General features: G+C 39.0%; 1 protein-coding gene across 1 annotated transcript in view; it reads left to right on the top strand.

Annotated features, from left to right (window-relative positions):
• The window catches only part of gfra3 (GDNF family receptor alpha 3), a 41,462-nt gene that overhangs the window by 11,949 nt on the left and 12,561 nt on the right, over positions 1-16,952 (top strand). Inside the window, exons 2-7 of the mRNA XM_072668215.1 lie at positions 3,185-3,469; positions 5,573-5,665; positions 8,667-9,015; positions 12,314-12,423; positions 14,575-14,709; positions 16,693-16,823. Coding sequence (XP_072524316.1) covers positions 3,185-3,469; positions 5,573-5,665; positions 8,667-9,015; positions 12,314-12,423; positions 14,575-14,709; positions 16,693-16,823 — 1,103 coding nt within the window. The remainder of the gene's footprint in view (positions 1-3,184; positions 3,470-5,572; positions 5,666-8,666; positions 9,016-12,313; positions 12,424-14,574; positions 14,710-16,692; positions 16,824-16,952) is intronic.

The following is a 16,952-nucleotide window of genomic DNA, read 5'->3' as shown; positions in this document are numbered from 1 at the left end:
ACTTGGGAAGGGATTCAGTGAGAACACAAGCTGGGCTCAAAATCCTGGTAAAGTTGACCCAGCAATTTACCTCCATGAGATCCTTCTTAAAAGGTTCTTTACTAAAGGAAGTGGTTCTATTTAGAACCATAGCAAATAAAAGAACCATGTGAATGGATACACATGATAAAATTGCACTTCAAACACAGGGAAACCCTCTTGTAGATAGTTCTTCAAAGGTTCTTTACTGAAGGCAGAGGTTCTATATAGAACCCATAGCAACTCAGAGTACCATGTGAAAGGATAAACTGGCAAAATGGCCCTCTTGTAGATGGTTCTTTATAGAACAATCATTATAATAACACCTACTCTTACATTACCTTGTGCTTTGCTCAGTTCAGACCCGGAACAGAGAGAAATCTCTCTAAGAGAGAATGGGCTGTAGTTCTGGATGGCTTCAGCTTTAAGCTAAAAGGACACACTCTCTTTGATGAACAGAGGTAGGTCGGATTGAGAGATGGCGCTGAGGAACAAGGAGTTGGTGGTAAGGGGCAGAAATGTCATTATGGCACATGGAAGGCTGTAATGGAAATTTGTGGGATGTTATATTGAAAACAGGAGGAGCTTCAGGCATGTTCCTTCTTCTGAACTTCAGTTATTTCATAAATCCATTTCTCTTACAGGTTAAGAGAGCTATACAGCCATATAAGGCTGGGAAACAGGGAAAGGGACAGTGTTTGTAAAGAAAGTAAAACCCTTTTTGGTGCTACGAAGAGCCACTTTTAAAAGGAAGTGAAGAACTACAGAAGGTTTTTACAATAATAATAATAATTTAGACAGGCACAGAATCATTTAAGCATCTAGATGTTTTTTGGATTGTAATGGGTCTATACAGAACCACTGCTCTACTGCTATACCCATTGAAGAACCCTGTTTTAACAGTGTACTATAAAATATCACAGAACTGATACAGTATATATGTGTACAGTACAGTTTCCACAGCTTTTTATGTCAGGATAATACAAACCTACTAGTAACACCCAATCAACCACATGGGGTCCCACAGCAACGACTTGGTAACCTGCTAGCAACTACCTGAGATTCCATAGCAACCATCAAGCGACACCATAGCAACCACATAGAAATGCTAGTAACACACCTAGCAACTACCTAGCAACCCCAGAACAGCCACCTGGTATATTAAGGCACTGCTTTCTTAAAGAAAAAGACCTTTTCAGGTCCTGTAACAAATGGGTAAATTTATCTCACCCACAGCACCAGGGAGTGTTTATTGTCATTTGTGATGGATGTAGCAGTATAATCAGTATTTCAATATTTTTCGTTTGTACAGTACTGAATAGGGCGTTTGGCTCTTTGTTTAAAAGAGAAGTTAAATTATTATCACTGTTTTATTTTAATTTAATGTAGTCATTAAAACAGGTTTGTTTCACATCAGGTTTAATGTCCACATGGTGTAGTCCTAGGCAGAACGTTTGTGAGCTTAATTGTTAGTCAGGTTTTAGGTTAGACAAGAACGAACAGACTTGAGAATGTATTCTGTTCATGACTCAGAAGTGAAGGAGCTCTTGGCCGTTCATGCTGAGGATGTCACTTCCTGTTTAACAGGACGTTTAATAGCACTTATAAATTTGCACATCCCAGTAAAATCCTGTTTAAGGGCTGCATTATATGAATGGTGCAAAGCTTGAACATTAGTGGTAAAAGTATTCAGTTAAGGCAATGAGTTTAAAAGGAGGTCAGACAGGTCAAAGCTGCAAAGTTCCTTGGGAGATGGCATAAAAGTCCCATTTTTGATTCCTTAAAGAATCATGTTTGTAATAGAGATGTATGAGGAACTCGACTGAAGCTTTGCTAAACCTCTAAAAGGATCTTTACACTCTCATTTCTCTTATAAAAAAGGTTCTCAAAGGACCAAAAGTGGTTCTTCTATGGCATTGTGCAAGGAACCCTTTGCAGTAACTTTATAAGTGCGCAAGCAGTAGGCCACAAAATGCACTTCCAGGATGTTTTCCACTTTCTGAAAGCTCCATTGTTGGAACAACAGAAGCCAAGACATTACTCAATGTTTCCACAAATATATATCTGCTTCACACAAGCCCCTTCTGGTAACAACCAGATCAAACTGCCACGTCAGTCTTACCGGGATTTTGTCTTGACTCACCCTTTTCAATGTAAGTACCATTAAAGTCCTGATTAAAAATGCATGTGTGGAGGGGCTTACAGCAATATTTGTCATGTACAGTTTCCCCCTATTCCTCAAAAACAATCCTTGGAGTGTATTCTGTACAGGACATCGGAGAAAAGGCCAGGACATATTTGGTGTCCTGTTGTCTTCAAAATGAGCAAAAAGTACAAAAATCAGGCCTTAAAGCAGTGTTAGGCTAAACAAATCATGCTGTGAGATAAGCCTTATGGACAGCTGTACACATGCATTTCTGGGCAAGCTGAGAGACTGAAGTTACTGCCATCTGAAGTGAAAGAAACACATAGACTGAGGCTGTCTCCGGTGAGAGATCTTGTGCAAGTTCTAAAGTGCATTAGCGGCGTTCCGGCCCTAAGTAGCAATGATAGAGACGCCATTCTCCCTATTACAGGCTACATAATGTTGCATTTAGTTGGATGCTTCTACTTGTTTAGGTATTTGTGGTGCTTTTATCCATTAATAAAGATAACAGCGTGTGATAAACACTGTCAGGAACCACATAAACAAGTCTATCAGACATTACTGAACAACATGACCTGATTTTAGGGAAGTAGACATGCAGTTTGTGTGATGTTTATAGGTAGGATATAAGCTTGTTATCTACATTAGCCACAAAGCAGCAGTGCAAAACTACAGAAACAAACATCAGACACCAAACATGTCTCGGCTGCTTGACTATATTTGGGGTAAAGGGAAAAATATGTAAATTCCATTATTCAAATGAAATACACCTGCCGTGAATAAAAGTGTAAATGTAAATCGCATTTCTTGTCTTTTTAGGCAGACATTGGCCTTTAATGTTTACACACTGTATCACAATTGATTTTCGGAACGTTCATGCTTTACTGTGGCTGCCCACTAACAATATGCTGGTAATTATGTAGTGCTCTATTCTAGCAGTCGGATGTGATAGAACAAAAAACCTTTTGTAAAACAGATCTCTCCACTGGTGTTGTCCCCGACCCCTGACCATTCCTCTAGGTTTGCTGTCCTCGGTGGTTCCTCTGTTTCCGGGGACGCTGGACTGCGAAGACGCCATGCAGGAATGTATATCTGAGCCCAAGTGTGAGAAGCTGTACAGGCAGCTTGATTACTGTGTGGACGAGGAGGCAGTGGCCCCGCTGGCCCCTGACACCCGGCAGGCCTGCAGTGATGCCCAGAATGCTCTGCTGCACTACCACAACCTGCAGGACTGCAAATGCCAGCGTGGCTCACGTCGAGAGCTTGCCTGCCTCAGAGTCTACTGGACTGTTCGATTCCCACAAGGTAAGGAGAAGCCTGAGTGTGTTTTTCAGGGTTGGAAAATATACAGAGGACCTGTACTTTAGTGAAAGTGTGGGGGTCAGTTAAAAGTAAAAACATACTTGAGTAAAAAAAACAAAAACATTTATACACAGTCAGGTATATAAACAGAAAAAGAAAATTTTTAATGGATAAAATTGATACTCATTTGATACTATTTATTTTATATATATATATATATATATATATATATATATATATATATATATATATTTGTCTTTTTTTATTTTCATTCATTGATATTTAATTGATTGTTTTTTATTTTTCATAAATAGATAAACACATATAGAAATGGTTTACATCAATATATATTAAAGTTAAGAAAGGTGTTAATATCCATAACAATAACACCACTGACAGGTGAAATGAAATACATTGATCCATTGATCTATATATGTTTTTATATTAAAATGAATTTATAAAATGAATATAAATTTGTTTGATACAATAAACTAAACAAAAACATTTAAAACGTATGTGTTAAGTGCAGTGAAAACAATGTGTTCATCCATATAAGTCCCATTTGGTTGCTCATACAGAACTCGCATAAAATGATTATAATATGCAAGTCCTGTACATCTTCACAGGACTCCAATAATTAGTAGGAAGCTAGGGAGCTCTTAAATGATACATTAAGACATGCTAGACATGCTCAGAATAATGAACAGAGCTGTGGTTGAATACAAATAAGGTAAATAAGTTTTATATACTTTCATGGAGTTTTTTTCTTTTACTGTATTTAGAATAATAGTGTAATAGTGATGACACCAAAACAAAGCAATGACAAGAAAAGGTGCTAAATCTTACATTTTAGATTTGCATAGATTTTTATGTGTATGTAAGATTTATTTTACCTCAGACTTTGATTGGCAAATCAGGCCTGAGGCGTGTCACCAACTGTATTGAGGAACTGTAATCAAATTGAATTAAATCAACTTTCCAAGCTTTATCAATTCTCTGACAATTCAAACATTGAACTGACACTTATCAGATGGCTTCCACAAACAATGTTCATGAAAGAGTCATGAGACGGAAATCTTAACTGCGACCTTAACATGCAGCCATAACATTAGTAACATTAGTTAATTAATATCACCTGCCTTATGATATCTGTTTGTCTGTTCATGTCCATCTTTCACAAAAATATTCATTTTATTATTCAGTTATGATATCTAAACATGAATATTCCCCTGTGTATGCATTGCTTTGTGTGCAAGTGACAGAAAGTGTGTTGGCGTTTGGAAATCTGTACATTCAGATCTTTTCAAACTGGTAACTGCCCGTCATCATTTGCCAGTTGTACGTGACTTAACTGATGCATGAAGTCCATTCACTGGCTCTGAGCAGCAAGACATGTGCGACCAGAGAGATCGCACGAGTTCCATAGAAGAGGGAGTGCTTTTCAGACACTTTCATATAGAAATGTCAAGTGTAAAGGCCTGTGTTTCAATTGCAAATCATATCTGAGCCACAGCAAGCGGCTGCGTAATTGCAGTGTGATATTCGCCGTGCCAGAACGCTGCTTTATTTATTTACATTGTGTTTTTCTGAATGCAAGAGGAAGATAACAAAAAATGATGCAGAGCATTTGGTTAATGTGAAAGAGAGAACATGAGGCATTTGCTGTGTGTGTGTGTGTATGCAGTCTGTGTGGGACTCTGTGTGGGGCTATGGCATGTGGGATCTCTGAGCGTCATACATTTGTGTATCTGTACATGCTAAATCACTAATCTGTACACTTTATGCTGCAACCAACCACATAAACTCAAGTCACAACCACACATGCATTCTCCCCATCAGGATCTGGGTGCAAACTGTGCCATATTACTTATTATGTATGAAGCACAATCATAGAGCCATCATATAATCCCTGTAATTTGATTAAACAGAGCGGCTCTCTTAATTAGCTGTAATGATAAGTTAATGGTGCAGTTCTGCAGGCTTAATTAGTCTGGAATATTCTGCTTGTTTGGCTCAGATAGAAAGCTGAGTGTGTATCTGGACTGATAAGACGATGTATGTGTACGCGTGTGTGTGTGTGTGTGTGTGTGTGTGTGTGTGTTGCAGGGTACGATGACATTGAGACGTCCCCTTATGAGGACATTGAACTGGAGCTTGTGAGAAATTCGGAAACCTCCAAACTGGCCTCAATTGTGGCAGGTACTACAACTGTTTTATTTCTTTCGTGTTTTTCATCTAATCAGCTTTACAGAACGATATAAATATATATAGTTTTCATTTATAATTATAAAGTGGTTATTTTTTAAATAGGCCATACTGTATTGGTTGAATGGACACATATATCCTTGTTTCTTTTACCCAGCGGCAGCATTTAAACAGTGACTAGTAAAGGGCCTAGCACTGAGCCTTGTGGAACACCATATTTCACTATAGTCTGATAGTTATAGTATTTGTTTAAAAATAAGAGAGGGCAGATCCTTTAATTCGTACAGGACGTTCCAGCCTGTCAAACAGTACCCCATGATCTATGGTATCAAAGGCAAGAACAGTGATACAGCCCATGTCAGGTTAAAGAAGTAAGTTGTTGGTTATTCTTGTTAAGGCTGTTCAGTGCTGTGATTAAAAACTTGATGAATGCTATTGTTTTGGAGATGCTGTGACACTACTTTCTATAAGATCTTGACAATGAAAGGGAGATTTGTTATGGGCTTCTAATTAGCATTGCTCATGAGAGTCAAGATTTTGGGAGAGTCAAGGGTTTTGATAATTGATGTAATGACCACTCATTTTAGAGTTTTAGGTACTTGTGCACTGCTGAGGGATGAGTTGACTATAGCAAGCACTGGTTCATCGACATTAGGCAGGATGTGTTTAAGTAGCTGTGTTTGTACAGGATCTGGTATACATGATGATGACTTTGATGAGCTAATTAAACTGAGTCATTTCTAATGATTGGGTTGAAGTACTCTAGGTGCACCTTGGAACTGACGGAGCATTCATGTATGAATCCAGCTGTGGGTTGGGACTGACTTTGATTTTATAGTCGAATGGTTTCAGTTTTTTCATTAAAAAATTTATATCATTAGAAATTCATTGCTTCTAAAATCAGAAGGAATAACAAAGTTGGTTTCTTTGTGGCTACCAGTTAGTTGGGACACTGTACTGAGGAGGAATCTAAGATTTGTTATTTTCTATTAGGAATGAAATATGGAATGATTTGGCTTTAATTAAGGTGTGTTTGTGCTGCCATGTAATTAAGAAATATTCTAATTATGTGTGCCACCATGTCTGGTCACATTCATGCTCAGGTTCTTCAGGTTAAAATGGAAAGGAGTTGGTGGTTTGGTCTGAAAGGTTATCAATAAATGCATTAGCTGTTGAGGTAATTATGCTAGGCTAGCTAATATAGCGGGCCAGCAGGCGGATATCATGGTTTAGAACCACTTCATACATTATTAGGCAGCTAGCTTCATAACTTGCATTTTGGGTAATGTGTATATTTGAGTCATAAATTGTATCCTCCTGTACGCCTCCTGTATGCCTCCTCTGCCAATCCCACGTGGGTTACTGTAATAGCTTAAGCCTGGGGGAGTGGATTCATTTAAAGCTATGTATTCATTAGGTTTAGCCCCGGTTTCACAGAGACACAGTGCATTAAGGCAGTTATCAGTGATCATTTCATTGACAATGACTGCTTTAGATGCAAATGATTGTGTATTTAACAACCCTAGTTTAATACGGGTTGCTCGCACTCACTCAAAAAAAAAAACATTTTGTGTCAATTCATGAGGTTTTTAAAGCACTTTTTGGGACATCTTTGATTTCAAACTGTGCATGGTCATTAAAAAGCACTTACCTGTCCACCATTCATTTACATTTACATTTTGTGGTATTTAGCAGAAGCTCTTATCCAGAGCAACTTACAAAAGTGCTTAGTCATTTTATTGGATTATCCAAAACTAGTGCCAATAGACCCCGAATCCAAGATACGTTGAACTCGACATTGCCAGAAATTTAGCCACACAAAACCTAATATAAACACTTTACAAACAACACAAAATTCCTGGACCTCAATGTAGATGTCACTAAAAATGCAAAACCTGTGGAGAAGAACAAGAACAAGACACAATAAGTGGTGTAAATGCAGTAAAAGCGTTCATAAATGTAATAGATTTTAGTGCTCTATTAAGAGCTCTCTTGTGCATTTAACTTACACCACCAAGTAAGTGTATTATTAAACTTTAATATTAAGAAATCTTAAAAAAGAAATCCAGCTATTGCACTGGACAAAGCTAGCTGGTTCGTTTTGAGTATATTCTTGAGGTTTCTAGTCTTGGGATTTTAGTTCAGTGCACAGCAGTGTTAGCTCACATGTAGCATTTTGTATTTTGACTCATTCATTTAGAAGATTCAGTTTCATTCGAGAGAAGAATGTAAATGATGATCAAGTTTGGAAGCACAGGGCATGATTTTTAATGTTCTCATTCATTATTATCACAGAGCTCAGATCCAGAGTTCCTAATATAGGGATGAGACCAACTACAGAATGACATCACAACTTCAGTGGTCTATTTTAGTGCAGTATTTCAGCGTAACCAGCGTACATTTTGTCGGACACAGTATGGAGCAGCAGCACATGAGCCTAATGTCAAGGGTTAAGTTGAGGGATATTAGGCCCTGCAGCATTGGGCTATGAAGCAGTGAAACTGCATATTTGGGAATAAATGAGCTCCACCCAGTACCTTTAGGATGAGCTAGAGTGGCTCATGTGATCCAGAACTAATCATCCAGCATCAGTACCTGAACTCACTAATGTTCTTGTGGCTGAATGCAATCAGAAAGCCAGATGCAAAATCTAGTGTATGACCTTCTTACAAGTGTGTGTACCCTTGATTTCAGAAGAAACATTGGACAAGCAGGTGTCTAGATGCTTTGGATGTATACAATATATGAAAATGACCTCTGTTCTGATTGAATACACGTAGAGGGAGTTTTATAAACTCCTGTTTACTGCACTTCACTTGAAAACTCCCCCAAATCAAAGGCCAGTAATATATTTCATATTTCACTGTTCATGCTCTCTGTGTTTTGTGTTGTTGAGCTAAAAAGGTGTCTGACGTAGTGTCTGTCACCTTGCTGACTCCATCACTCTATTTTTCACACCTCTCCTCACACCTTCATGCCTCCCTCCTTTCCTCAGTCTCCTCATTTTCTCTGGATGGACAGAACCGATGTCTGAAGGCGGCTCAGGATTGCGGCCTTTATGAGAAGTGCGGTGCTCTGCGCTCCGAGTACGTCCTGGCGTGCACTAAGCGCGCGGTGGGCTCGGAGAGGTGTAACCGCCAGAAGTGTCACAGGGCGCTGCGGCGGTTTCTGGAGCGGGTGCCAGAGGAGTACAGCTTCAGCCTGCTCTTCTGCTCCTGCACCGACCCGCTGTGCGGAGAGAGGCGGAGGAAAACCATTGTGCCGTCCTGCTCCTACGAGGAGAGGGACACACAGCCCAACTGCCTTCACCTGGAGATCTACTGCCTACGAGATGACCTCTGCAGGTATGCATGAATGCACAAATATTACACACACACTCATAAACTCATAGAAACATACAGAACTCAGAAGCAGAGTTTTAGGCACCTAAGCTCACTATTTAAAAGCAATTATCTCAGCCATAGCTTGGTTACAGAGTTCTCCTGGATGCCCCCTGCCAGTGCGTGGATGTGTTCTATTGCATCACCTGTTCACCTGATTTAACACCATTAAGTACTGATTTACCAAACCAGGATGTTGAACTATGAATTATACTAGACTCCCATGAGGTGAGCTTTCGGGATGTTTTAATGAATACAGTAAAATCACTACTTTTTATGAATGCCATATATGTTAATGTTTTACTAAATAAACACTTCCTGCCCAAATAATGGGCTTTTTAGTTCTAATGTCACAGGTGTCAAAACCTTTTCCACAGTACTGTATACAGTATATGTGAACAGGATGTTACATCCTCAGCAAGAAGGTCCATCAGATCCTTAATTTCTCTCTTTTATATATATATATAAAAAAGACTGTCCTGCAACATGGGACCAGCATGCACAAGCCCCTTTCACACAAGCACTTTAACCTGGGTGTTTAGCCATAATTAAATGAGAAGGGGATTATAAATGTAAATGCAAGTCGGAGTTGAAATCCCTGTAAATTGACCAAGCAATTTAGCTGCACGGTACCTAGTGTAACATCCAGGTAATCGAGGAGGCCTAATGTTTGTACAAACACTGATACATTATTAGACGGAAATACAGTGACGTCTAAAGGGGGAAAGTGGAAGTTTGCAAAATGAAACGTCTAAACTTGAGCTTTTAGTTATGTTTCACATATATATTTTTAAATGATTCTTTAGAGAAGTTGAAAAAATCTGACTGCTTGGAAATGCCGCCACTATTGTGCAAAAGTGACACAACATGACGCATATTTTCTGGTCAAGTTTTCCATTTTTGTGAAGGAGAAAAAATATATAAGGAGAGAGACAATAAGAGAGACATGGCCTAATTCTGGTGCACATTAACTAATTTCATCTCATTTCATACCACTGTATAATGACAGTGATGACATCATTCTAATATATTCAAATGAAAATATAAGCTTATAATAAAATTTGCAGTACTGCAAAACATAATGTATTTAATGTATGTGTTGCTTCGATATATCAATATTTTCTTACACCTCTAGAATCTACCCCTGTACATATAAAGTATATACATTTGTTTTAAGTGTCTAAACTGGGCCATATTTGCCCCAGAAACATCTGCTATGTGGGCAGTGTATTTTTTATACATGATTTAGACATTAATGAGCTATTGGCCATTTATGTGGAGTATATACAGTACCGTCCTGTGTGCCATAAACTTTACTATTTAAAAGCTGCATGTGTAAGGAACACAAAGCCTGAACAGTGCGGGTAAAAGTAACACAGTAGTGTCCGGGGTGTGAATGGGGCTGTACATGACCTTTTCTCTTTTGCCGCCTCTCTCGTGCATTATGCCACTAGACTCACCAAAAAAACTAAAACTCAACCTTCCAAATGTAAAAAAAAAACCAAAAGCTAGTATAGTACTCAGCTTTCTTGATAATGTTTCCGCATGTTAAAATGCCATGTTAAAATGATCCAAATGTGCATGCTGGACCACAGCCACAGTAGACACAGTTGGGTCAGTTTCAAGCCAAAATGGAAATGCTGTACAAACATTTCACAGTTAGACTGCATGTTGGCGTGCATATTGCCCAGAGTTTAAATGCCATACCAGACCTTAAATCTGTCTACTAAGCTTGCCATTGCTATTACTGATCTGTATTTGGCCAGCAACCTGGGTAGCCAAACACACAAAGGACGGTGGGGGCACAGGCATAGGCGGGGCAGTCACACTCAGGCTTGTAGCGAGGGTGCCCATGGTATCACAACAACTACAATTTTACTGAACCCCTGATATTGCTGCTTACTCAGCTGGCAAATCCATGCTCTGCCACTAATGCAGTTTGTGTAAGAACTGTTGATCAGTTGGACAAGCATCAAGGCCTGTAGCAAAAAATCTAATTCAACCTAATGAGAAATGGCAGTGCAGCTCAAGATGTCTAAATATTTGTTTATTGCTGCTAATGCTTGTTCATGGTTTATTGATGTAGTGCTGACTTCTAGTTTAATTAAACAAATATACATTAAAATGAATAACTTCATGAATGCTGGTGTTTTGACCAATTAGACTGACTGGGATTTTTGCCACTGCTCTGTAAAGCTTGTCCAACCTAGCAAAAATTGTTTTTTTCAAACTTAAAAAAATCTAAATTTTAAAATACATTAAATTGTACATTTAAAAGTTAAAATGTAAAAATAAAACGATACATGAAACTTGTCCATCAATTCAGGCACATTCACTCAAAAACAATACCTTAAGGGTGAATTGGAAAGACAGAACTTGGAAAGCTCTTGTGGCTGAATGCAATCAAATCCTCACAGCAATGTTTCAACTAGAATCTAATGTAAGGCCTTCTTTATTCACAGGACTAGAGACTGTTGCTGCATATACTAGGGGCATACTTCCTATTAATGTCATTGATTGCCCTATTAATGGAAGACCTAATCATCCCAATCATAGGGTACCTGACCTCACGAATGCTCTGGTGGCTGAATGCAATTAAATCCTCACAGCAATGTTTCAACTAGAATCTAATGTAACGTCTTCTCACGCACATGAGTAGAGGACAGTTGCTGCAGATACAGGCTATTAATGCCTTTGCTTTTAGAAGAAATGAATAAGCAGCTGTCCGGATACTCTTGGACATGTAGCATGTATGTAAATGACCTCAGTTCTGATTGGATGCACTGTTATATGTCATGTTCACAAACTCCTTTTCGCTTGAGTAGTGAACAGTGAACAGGAATGTGAAAGTGTAAACTACTGTAGGAAGACTGGCTGGTCATGTTGTCTAACCTAACAACCTGTCTAACCTAGTAACAGTTGCTATAGAAAATGTATAACTTTTCAAACTTAAAGTATTGAAGTATTGACCTTATCTAAATAATGCATGCATAAAGTATGTATTTTTGGATCCACGTCACCCTGCGAGGCTTCTTGGGAAACACCCACACATAAACACAAATACAAGAAATGAACTCAGACATACACACACTGTAGATGGATACATTCACAGACACACACACACACACAGACACACACACACACAAACCTGTCAAACGCAGAGATCAGCTCTGTATGTGAGATTAGACGGCCTGTTCACATTTCTCATGTGTATATGTTTCTGTCATATACCTCATCTCTCTCTCCCTCTCTTTCTCTCCAGGTCGAGACTGGCTGATTTCCAACAGAACTGCCAGCCCTCCTCTCACTCGCCCTCAGGCTGTCTGCGCGAGAGCGGTGCTGTGTGCCTGAAGGCCTACGCCGGACTGATCGGTGAGAGAATGCATACACACACACACACACACATGCTAGGAATGATGGGAGGGGGGAAAAACCTGCAGGATGGACCACCTGATGACTGCTGCCTGGGGTTCATGCCAATTTACACACACTGATCACAGGCTCTGCTGCGCTTCAGATACAGCAGTTTTATTTTAACACACTTCAAAGCATGCAGCGTAAATGTGTTCTACCTAATCCTACTGTTGTTACCTGTGAAATGAGAGAACATGCCAAAGAGAGGACTGTTCCTTACATTTGTGTACATTAAAATATTTTGGATCATTTTTATTGCTCCATTTATCAAGTTTTATAAATTATTTCTAAGAATTTGTCCTGCATTTGTCCAGGAGAGGCTTTTTACTAGATTGCTGACAGGATCTCATTGCATTCAGCACAAAGAGTGTTAGTGAGGACAGTATGTTGGATGTATGTTGGTTACCACCCCACCCCATCCCCAACTCATCTCAAAAGTATTGGATAGAGGGGGGGGGGGTGGGTGGGCTTTACACCATGGTGTATGGCATGGTGCCAATAGGTTCATGTTCATCTGCTCCAGAGAGTTTTAATCTGTTGGTCGTACTTCTCTACGGTGACTAGACAAGCTGTGTGTGTGCATTTGCACATATGTGTCAGCAATGGGTGCAACCTAAAGTAGCTGAGTGCACTCTTTAGAAGGGGACATATAGGACCTGTTTACACCTGGTATTAACATGTATATAGTGTCTGGATTTATTCCCTGCGGATTCTGTTTACACAAAGATGGTTCTCACATTCCCATAACGGCGCTATCAGAAAATGTGATGTGACTGTTTGAGCCACAAGGGAATAAAGTCTGTAATTCTGCTCTCATCTACCGCTATGTAGCACTAGCATGCGCACACATGCACATGCACACACACACACCCAGCGACGGAGGTAGAGAGAGCAAGAAAGAGAGAGAAAGAGGAGCCAGGATCCACTGTATTTAATACTTGTATTAACATTTTTTTAGACAGATGTATTTCCGCTTGCCTGACAGAATCCAATCACAGAAAACGCATTCCTTTTACACTGGAATTAAATGTGTACAAGATCCGCCTCTGACCACCTCTGAATGTGGTTTGAGTGGTCCGATTATAATCCCATAACTGTGTCTTGCGGGTGTTTACGTCTGGCTTTTCATGCAGACAAGTAAAATCTATTCTTATTTAACACCCTGTTATTTTACCTCAGAATGAAACTTGCTGATTGGTTGTCGCATTTAGCTTATTGCCTAAATTAATTCAATTTTATTGGTAAAAGTTACTTTTAGCTGTTTTTAAACAGTAAGAACTTTAAAACGCTCAGATGACCACAATAAGAGTGTGACAAAGTTTTTTGTTTTATGTCATATTTGAGATGTTTACAAATCATTTCATTCTTTGACGTAATTGCAGCACTGACTTGCATTAAGTTGTCTCCTAATAAGCTTTTTCCTTTCTTTAGCAAATATATATATACTTTTCATTTGAGTCTGACATTGCAGATAGACTCTCCAAAACCACAACTTTACAGGACTTTCATTTAAAGTCTTTTAAAAAGGTTTTTTTCCAAGTGACTTTGGATCATTTCTATTGGTCTACAGTGCAAAGAACAATTGAAGTTGTTCAATTGTAATTGAACAATAAAAAAAAAATTGTCTATGTAAAAAAAAACACGTCCTTGCATTGAAATGGACGTGTTTTGTTTATCTCAGAAAGGTTGAGTCATATCTGATAATGTTTCCATTTGGGGCTACATGGGACACTTTAGGTGTAACAGTTAGGAAAATGCCCCAAACGGGTATAGGTTAAGTCCCCAGTGTGACATCGACCTGAACTAGCAGGACAAGCAGGCACTTAAATGAAATTAGCCAGACAAAACGGTGCCAGAGATGTGTCATGTAAACCAGAGATGATGCGATTGCATGTGTTAACATAATTAGAGCTGAGGGCGGAGTGCATAGAGCTAGCTGGAGACTCTCCCAGATGGTGGCGAGTCTGATTAGCATGAAATTTCTCTATCTAGCCTTTTTTTTGCTTCTTTAAAAAAAAATCCTGTTTGTAATTTCTTTATATGTCTTTATATTTATTCAATAATTTCTCTCTGTCTCATTTCCACTTCTCTCCCACTCTCTTTCCACAGGTACGATCATGACGCCAAACTATGTGAGTAACAGCAGTACGGAGGTGTCTCAGTGGTGCAACTGTGAAGGCAGTGGCAACCAGTGGCAGGAGTGTCTGCGTATTCTCCACATGTTCAACAGCAACGCCTGCCTGCGTGAGTGCACCCACACACTGCCTATTTGGGGATGTGCAAAGATATATGCATTTGTCAGTAATTTATCAACTAATATTTTCATTTAAATTAATGCCCCAGCCCGTTTCAGTTTAATCACTATCTGCCACATCTGTGGCATAAGGTCCATTAGGGTAATCGACGCTACAAGGCAGATGTGGCAGATAGAGATTAGGCTGAAAAATGCCAGAGTATTCCATTAACGTACTTTAGTGTAGGTTGTGAAAGTCGAAGCATCGCAGCAATTTATTTTCATGTATGGAATGAAATGTTAAATCTTAATGGAAACTTTCAGAACACACATTACACATTCAACAGACGGCCCATATACTTCTGTATTGAGCTATTGCACAAAAACCTTGGAAGTCCATTTTTGCTTTTTTATTTTTTGACATATGAATTTTGAAGTTGTTTTTTAATATTGTGTTACCATGTCATCATAAGTACACCAATAGAAATGCTCTAAAATGACTTATATGACTTAGAATATAAAACATTGAAAGTTAAGTAGCTTTTTCCTTCTCCTGCAAGTTAAAATTTTTAAGGTACACAATTTTAACATGGCTGCAACAATATTTAATATTTAACATTTTTTAATAATTGCATGATACTATACATACAGTATATGGGCAAAAGTATTGGGACACCTACATACTATACCTACAGGAGCTGTTATGACATCCCATTGTAAATCCATTGGAATTAATATGGAGTTGGTCCCACTTTTGTATCTCTAAGAGCAGGTTTCCAGCTCTAACTCTGCAATTATTGAGGCAGCAGAGCTCTTGCAACTTTTTCTGCACTATGCTCCTCAGCACTTAGTGACCCCACTCTGTAACTTTACAGGGTCTGCCACTTTGTGGCTGAGTTGCTGTGGTTCCTAAATGCTTCTTTTTCAATAATACCACTCACAGTTGATGGTAAATGTCATGAACTGGCTTGTTGCAGAACCACAGGTAGACTTCATCATAGGTGCTTATTTTTATACACCTGACTGAATGAAACACCTGAATTCAGTGATTAAGAACATTTGTCCATATAGTGTTTACACAAGATATACACTAAAAGATCCTATGACATATATACACTAACAGTATCAAGAATTTCATATTTTTAAGAAAGTAGTTGGTTTGTGTTAGTTTGAAGAAATATATATATATGAGATTTTCTTGATTGTGGTGATTCTATAAGTGAATCTATTTGTGACAGTAAAATCAAGCCAGTCAACTTTGGGAACAGAAATAGACAATAATAAAATTAGGTTGAGACTGGAAGGTCGTCGGTTTAATCCCACAGACTGGCAGAATGTGGGTGAAGGGGGAGTGAAGAAACAGAGCTTTCTCCTTCCTTAGTATTCACAGCTGAGGTGCTCTCGAACAAGACACCCAACCCCCAATTTCTCCCTGGGTGCTGAGGTGGCTGCCCACCGCTCCAGGGATGTGTTCTCACTACCCTCATTACTAGCATGAGTGAAAGTTCACTTAAATGAAGAGGGTAAATTCTGTTGTACTGGTGTGTTCATTCAGCTTTTCTTTACTTTTCTTTTCCCCACTGAACATCAGCAGACAAAAAGAGAATATGCAGGCAGGATCTGTGAGAAATGGTGGCAGTGAAGGAATTTACAGATGCTGACTGAAGGGAAATCTAGCAATAAGCCGAATCATGCAAATGCACAAAGCATTCCACGTTTGTGTTGAACAAGATGTTTACATGCTTGCAGATTATTATCAGCAATAGTTCTTGCACTTAAACGCAATTTAAATAGGGGAATAAGAGCTTACTCAGAATATGATAAACACAGCCAGGTGCTTAAATATTTTTGTATTTTAATCCTAACATTCCTGTGCATGTAAATGTGAGCCACATGCGTGGATCAAAGAATTTCAGCATGTTAAGTAAAGCTGGTATTAACAAAATGTCACAGCTGTTTCACTATCACAGTGTGTGTTCCTCTCTTCATCACAGGTAATGCCATTGATAACATGGGCAGCTCTAACCCCCGGCCTGTGGAGGGCACGCCCCTCCCCCCGCCTCGCCCCTCCCCTCACCTTCAACATGACGAACTCCACGTTAACCTGCTATCAGACCTCAACTCGGTGAGTTTTCAAAAAATACCCAACATATACTGCAAACCAAAACGCTGAACACACTATTAATTACAAATTACTGAACACACCCCAACATACTAACACACTATTGTACTAAACTACTGAACATATTGCTTA

This window comes from Salminus brasiliensis, chromosome 2 (genome assembly GCF_030463535.1).
Source record: "Salminus brasiliensis chromosome 2, fSalBra1.hap2, whole genome shotgun sequence".
Taxonomy (NCBI): domain Eukaryota; kingdom Metazoa; phylum Chordata; class Actinopteri; order Characiformes; family Bryconidae; genus Salminus; species Salminus brasiliensis.
This window is presented reverse-complemented; position numbering and strand designations above follow the sequence as displayed.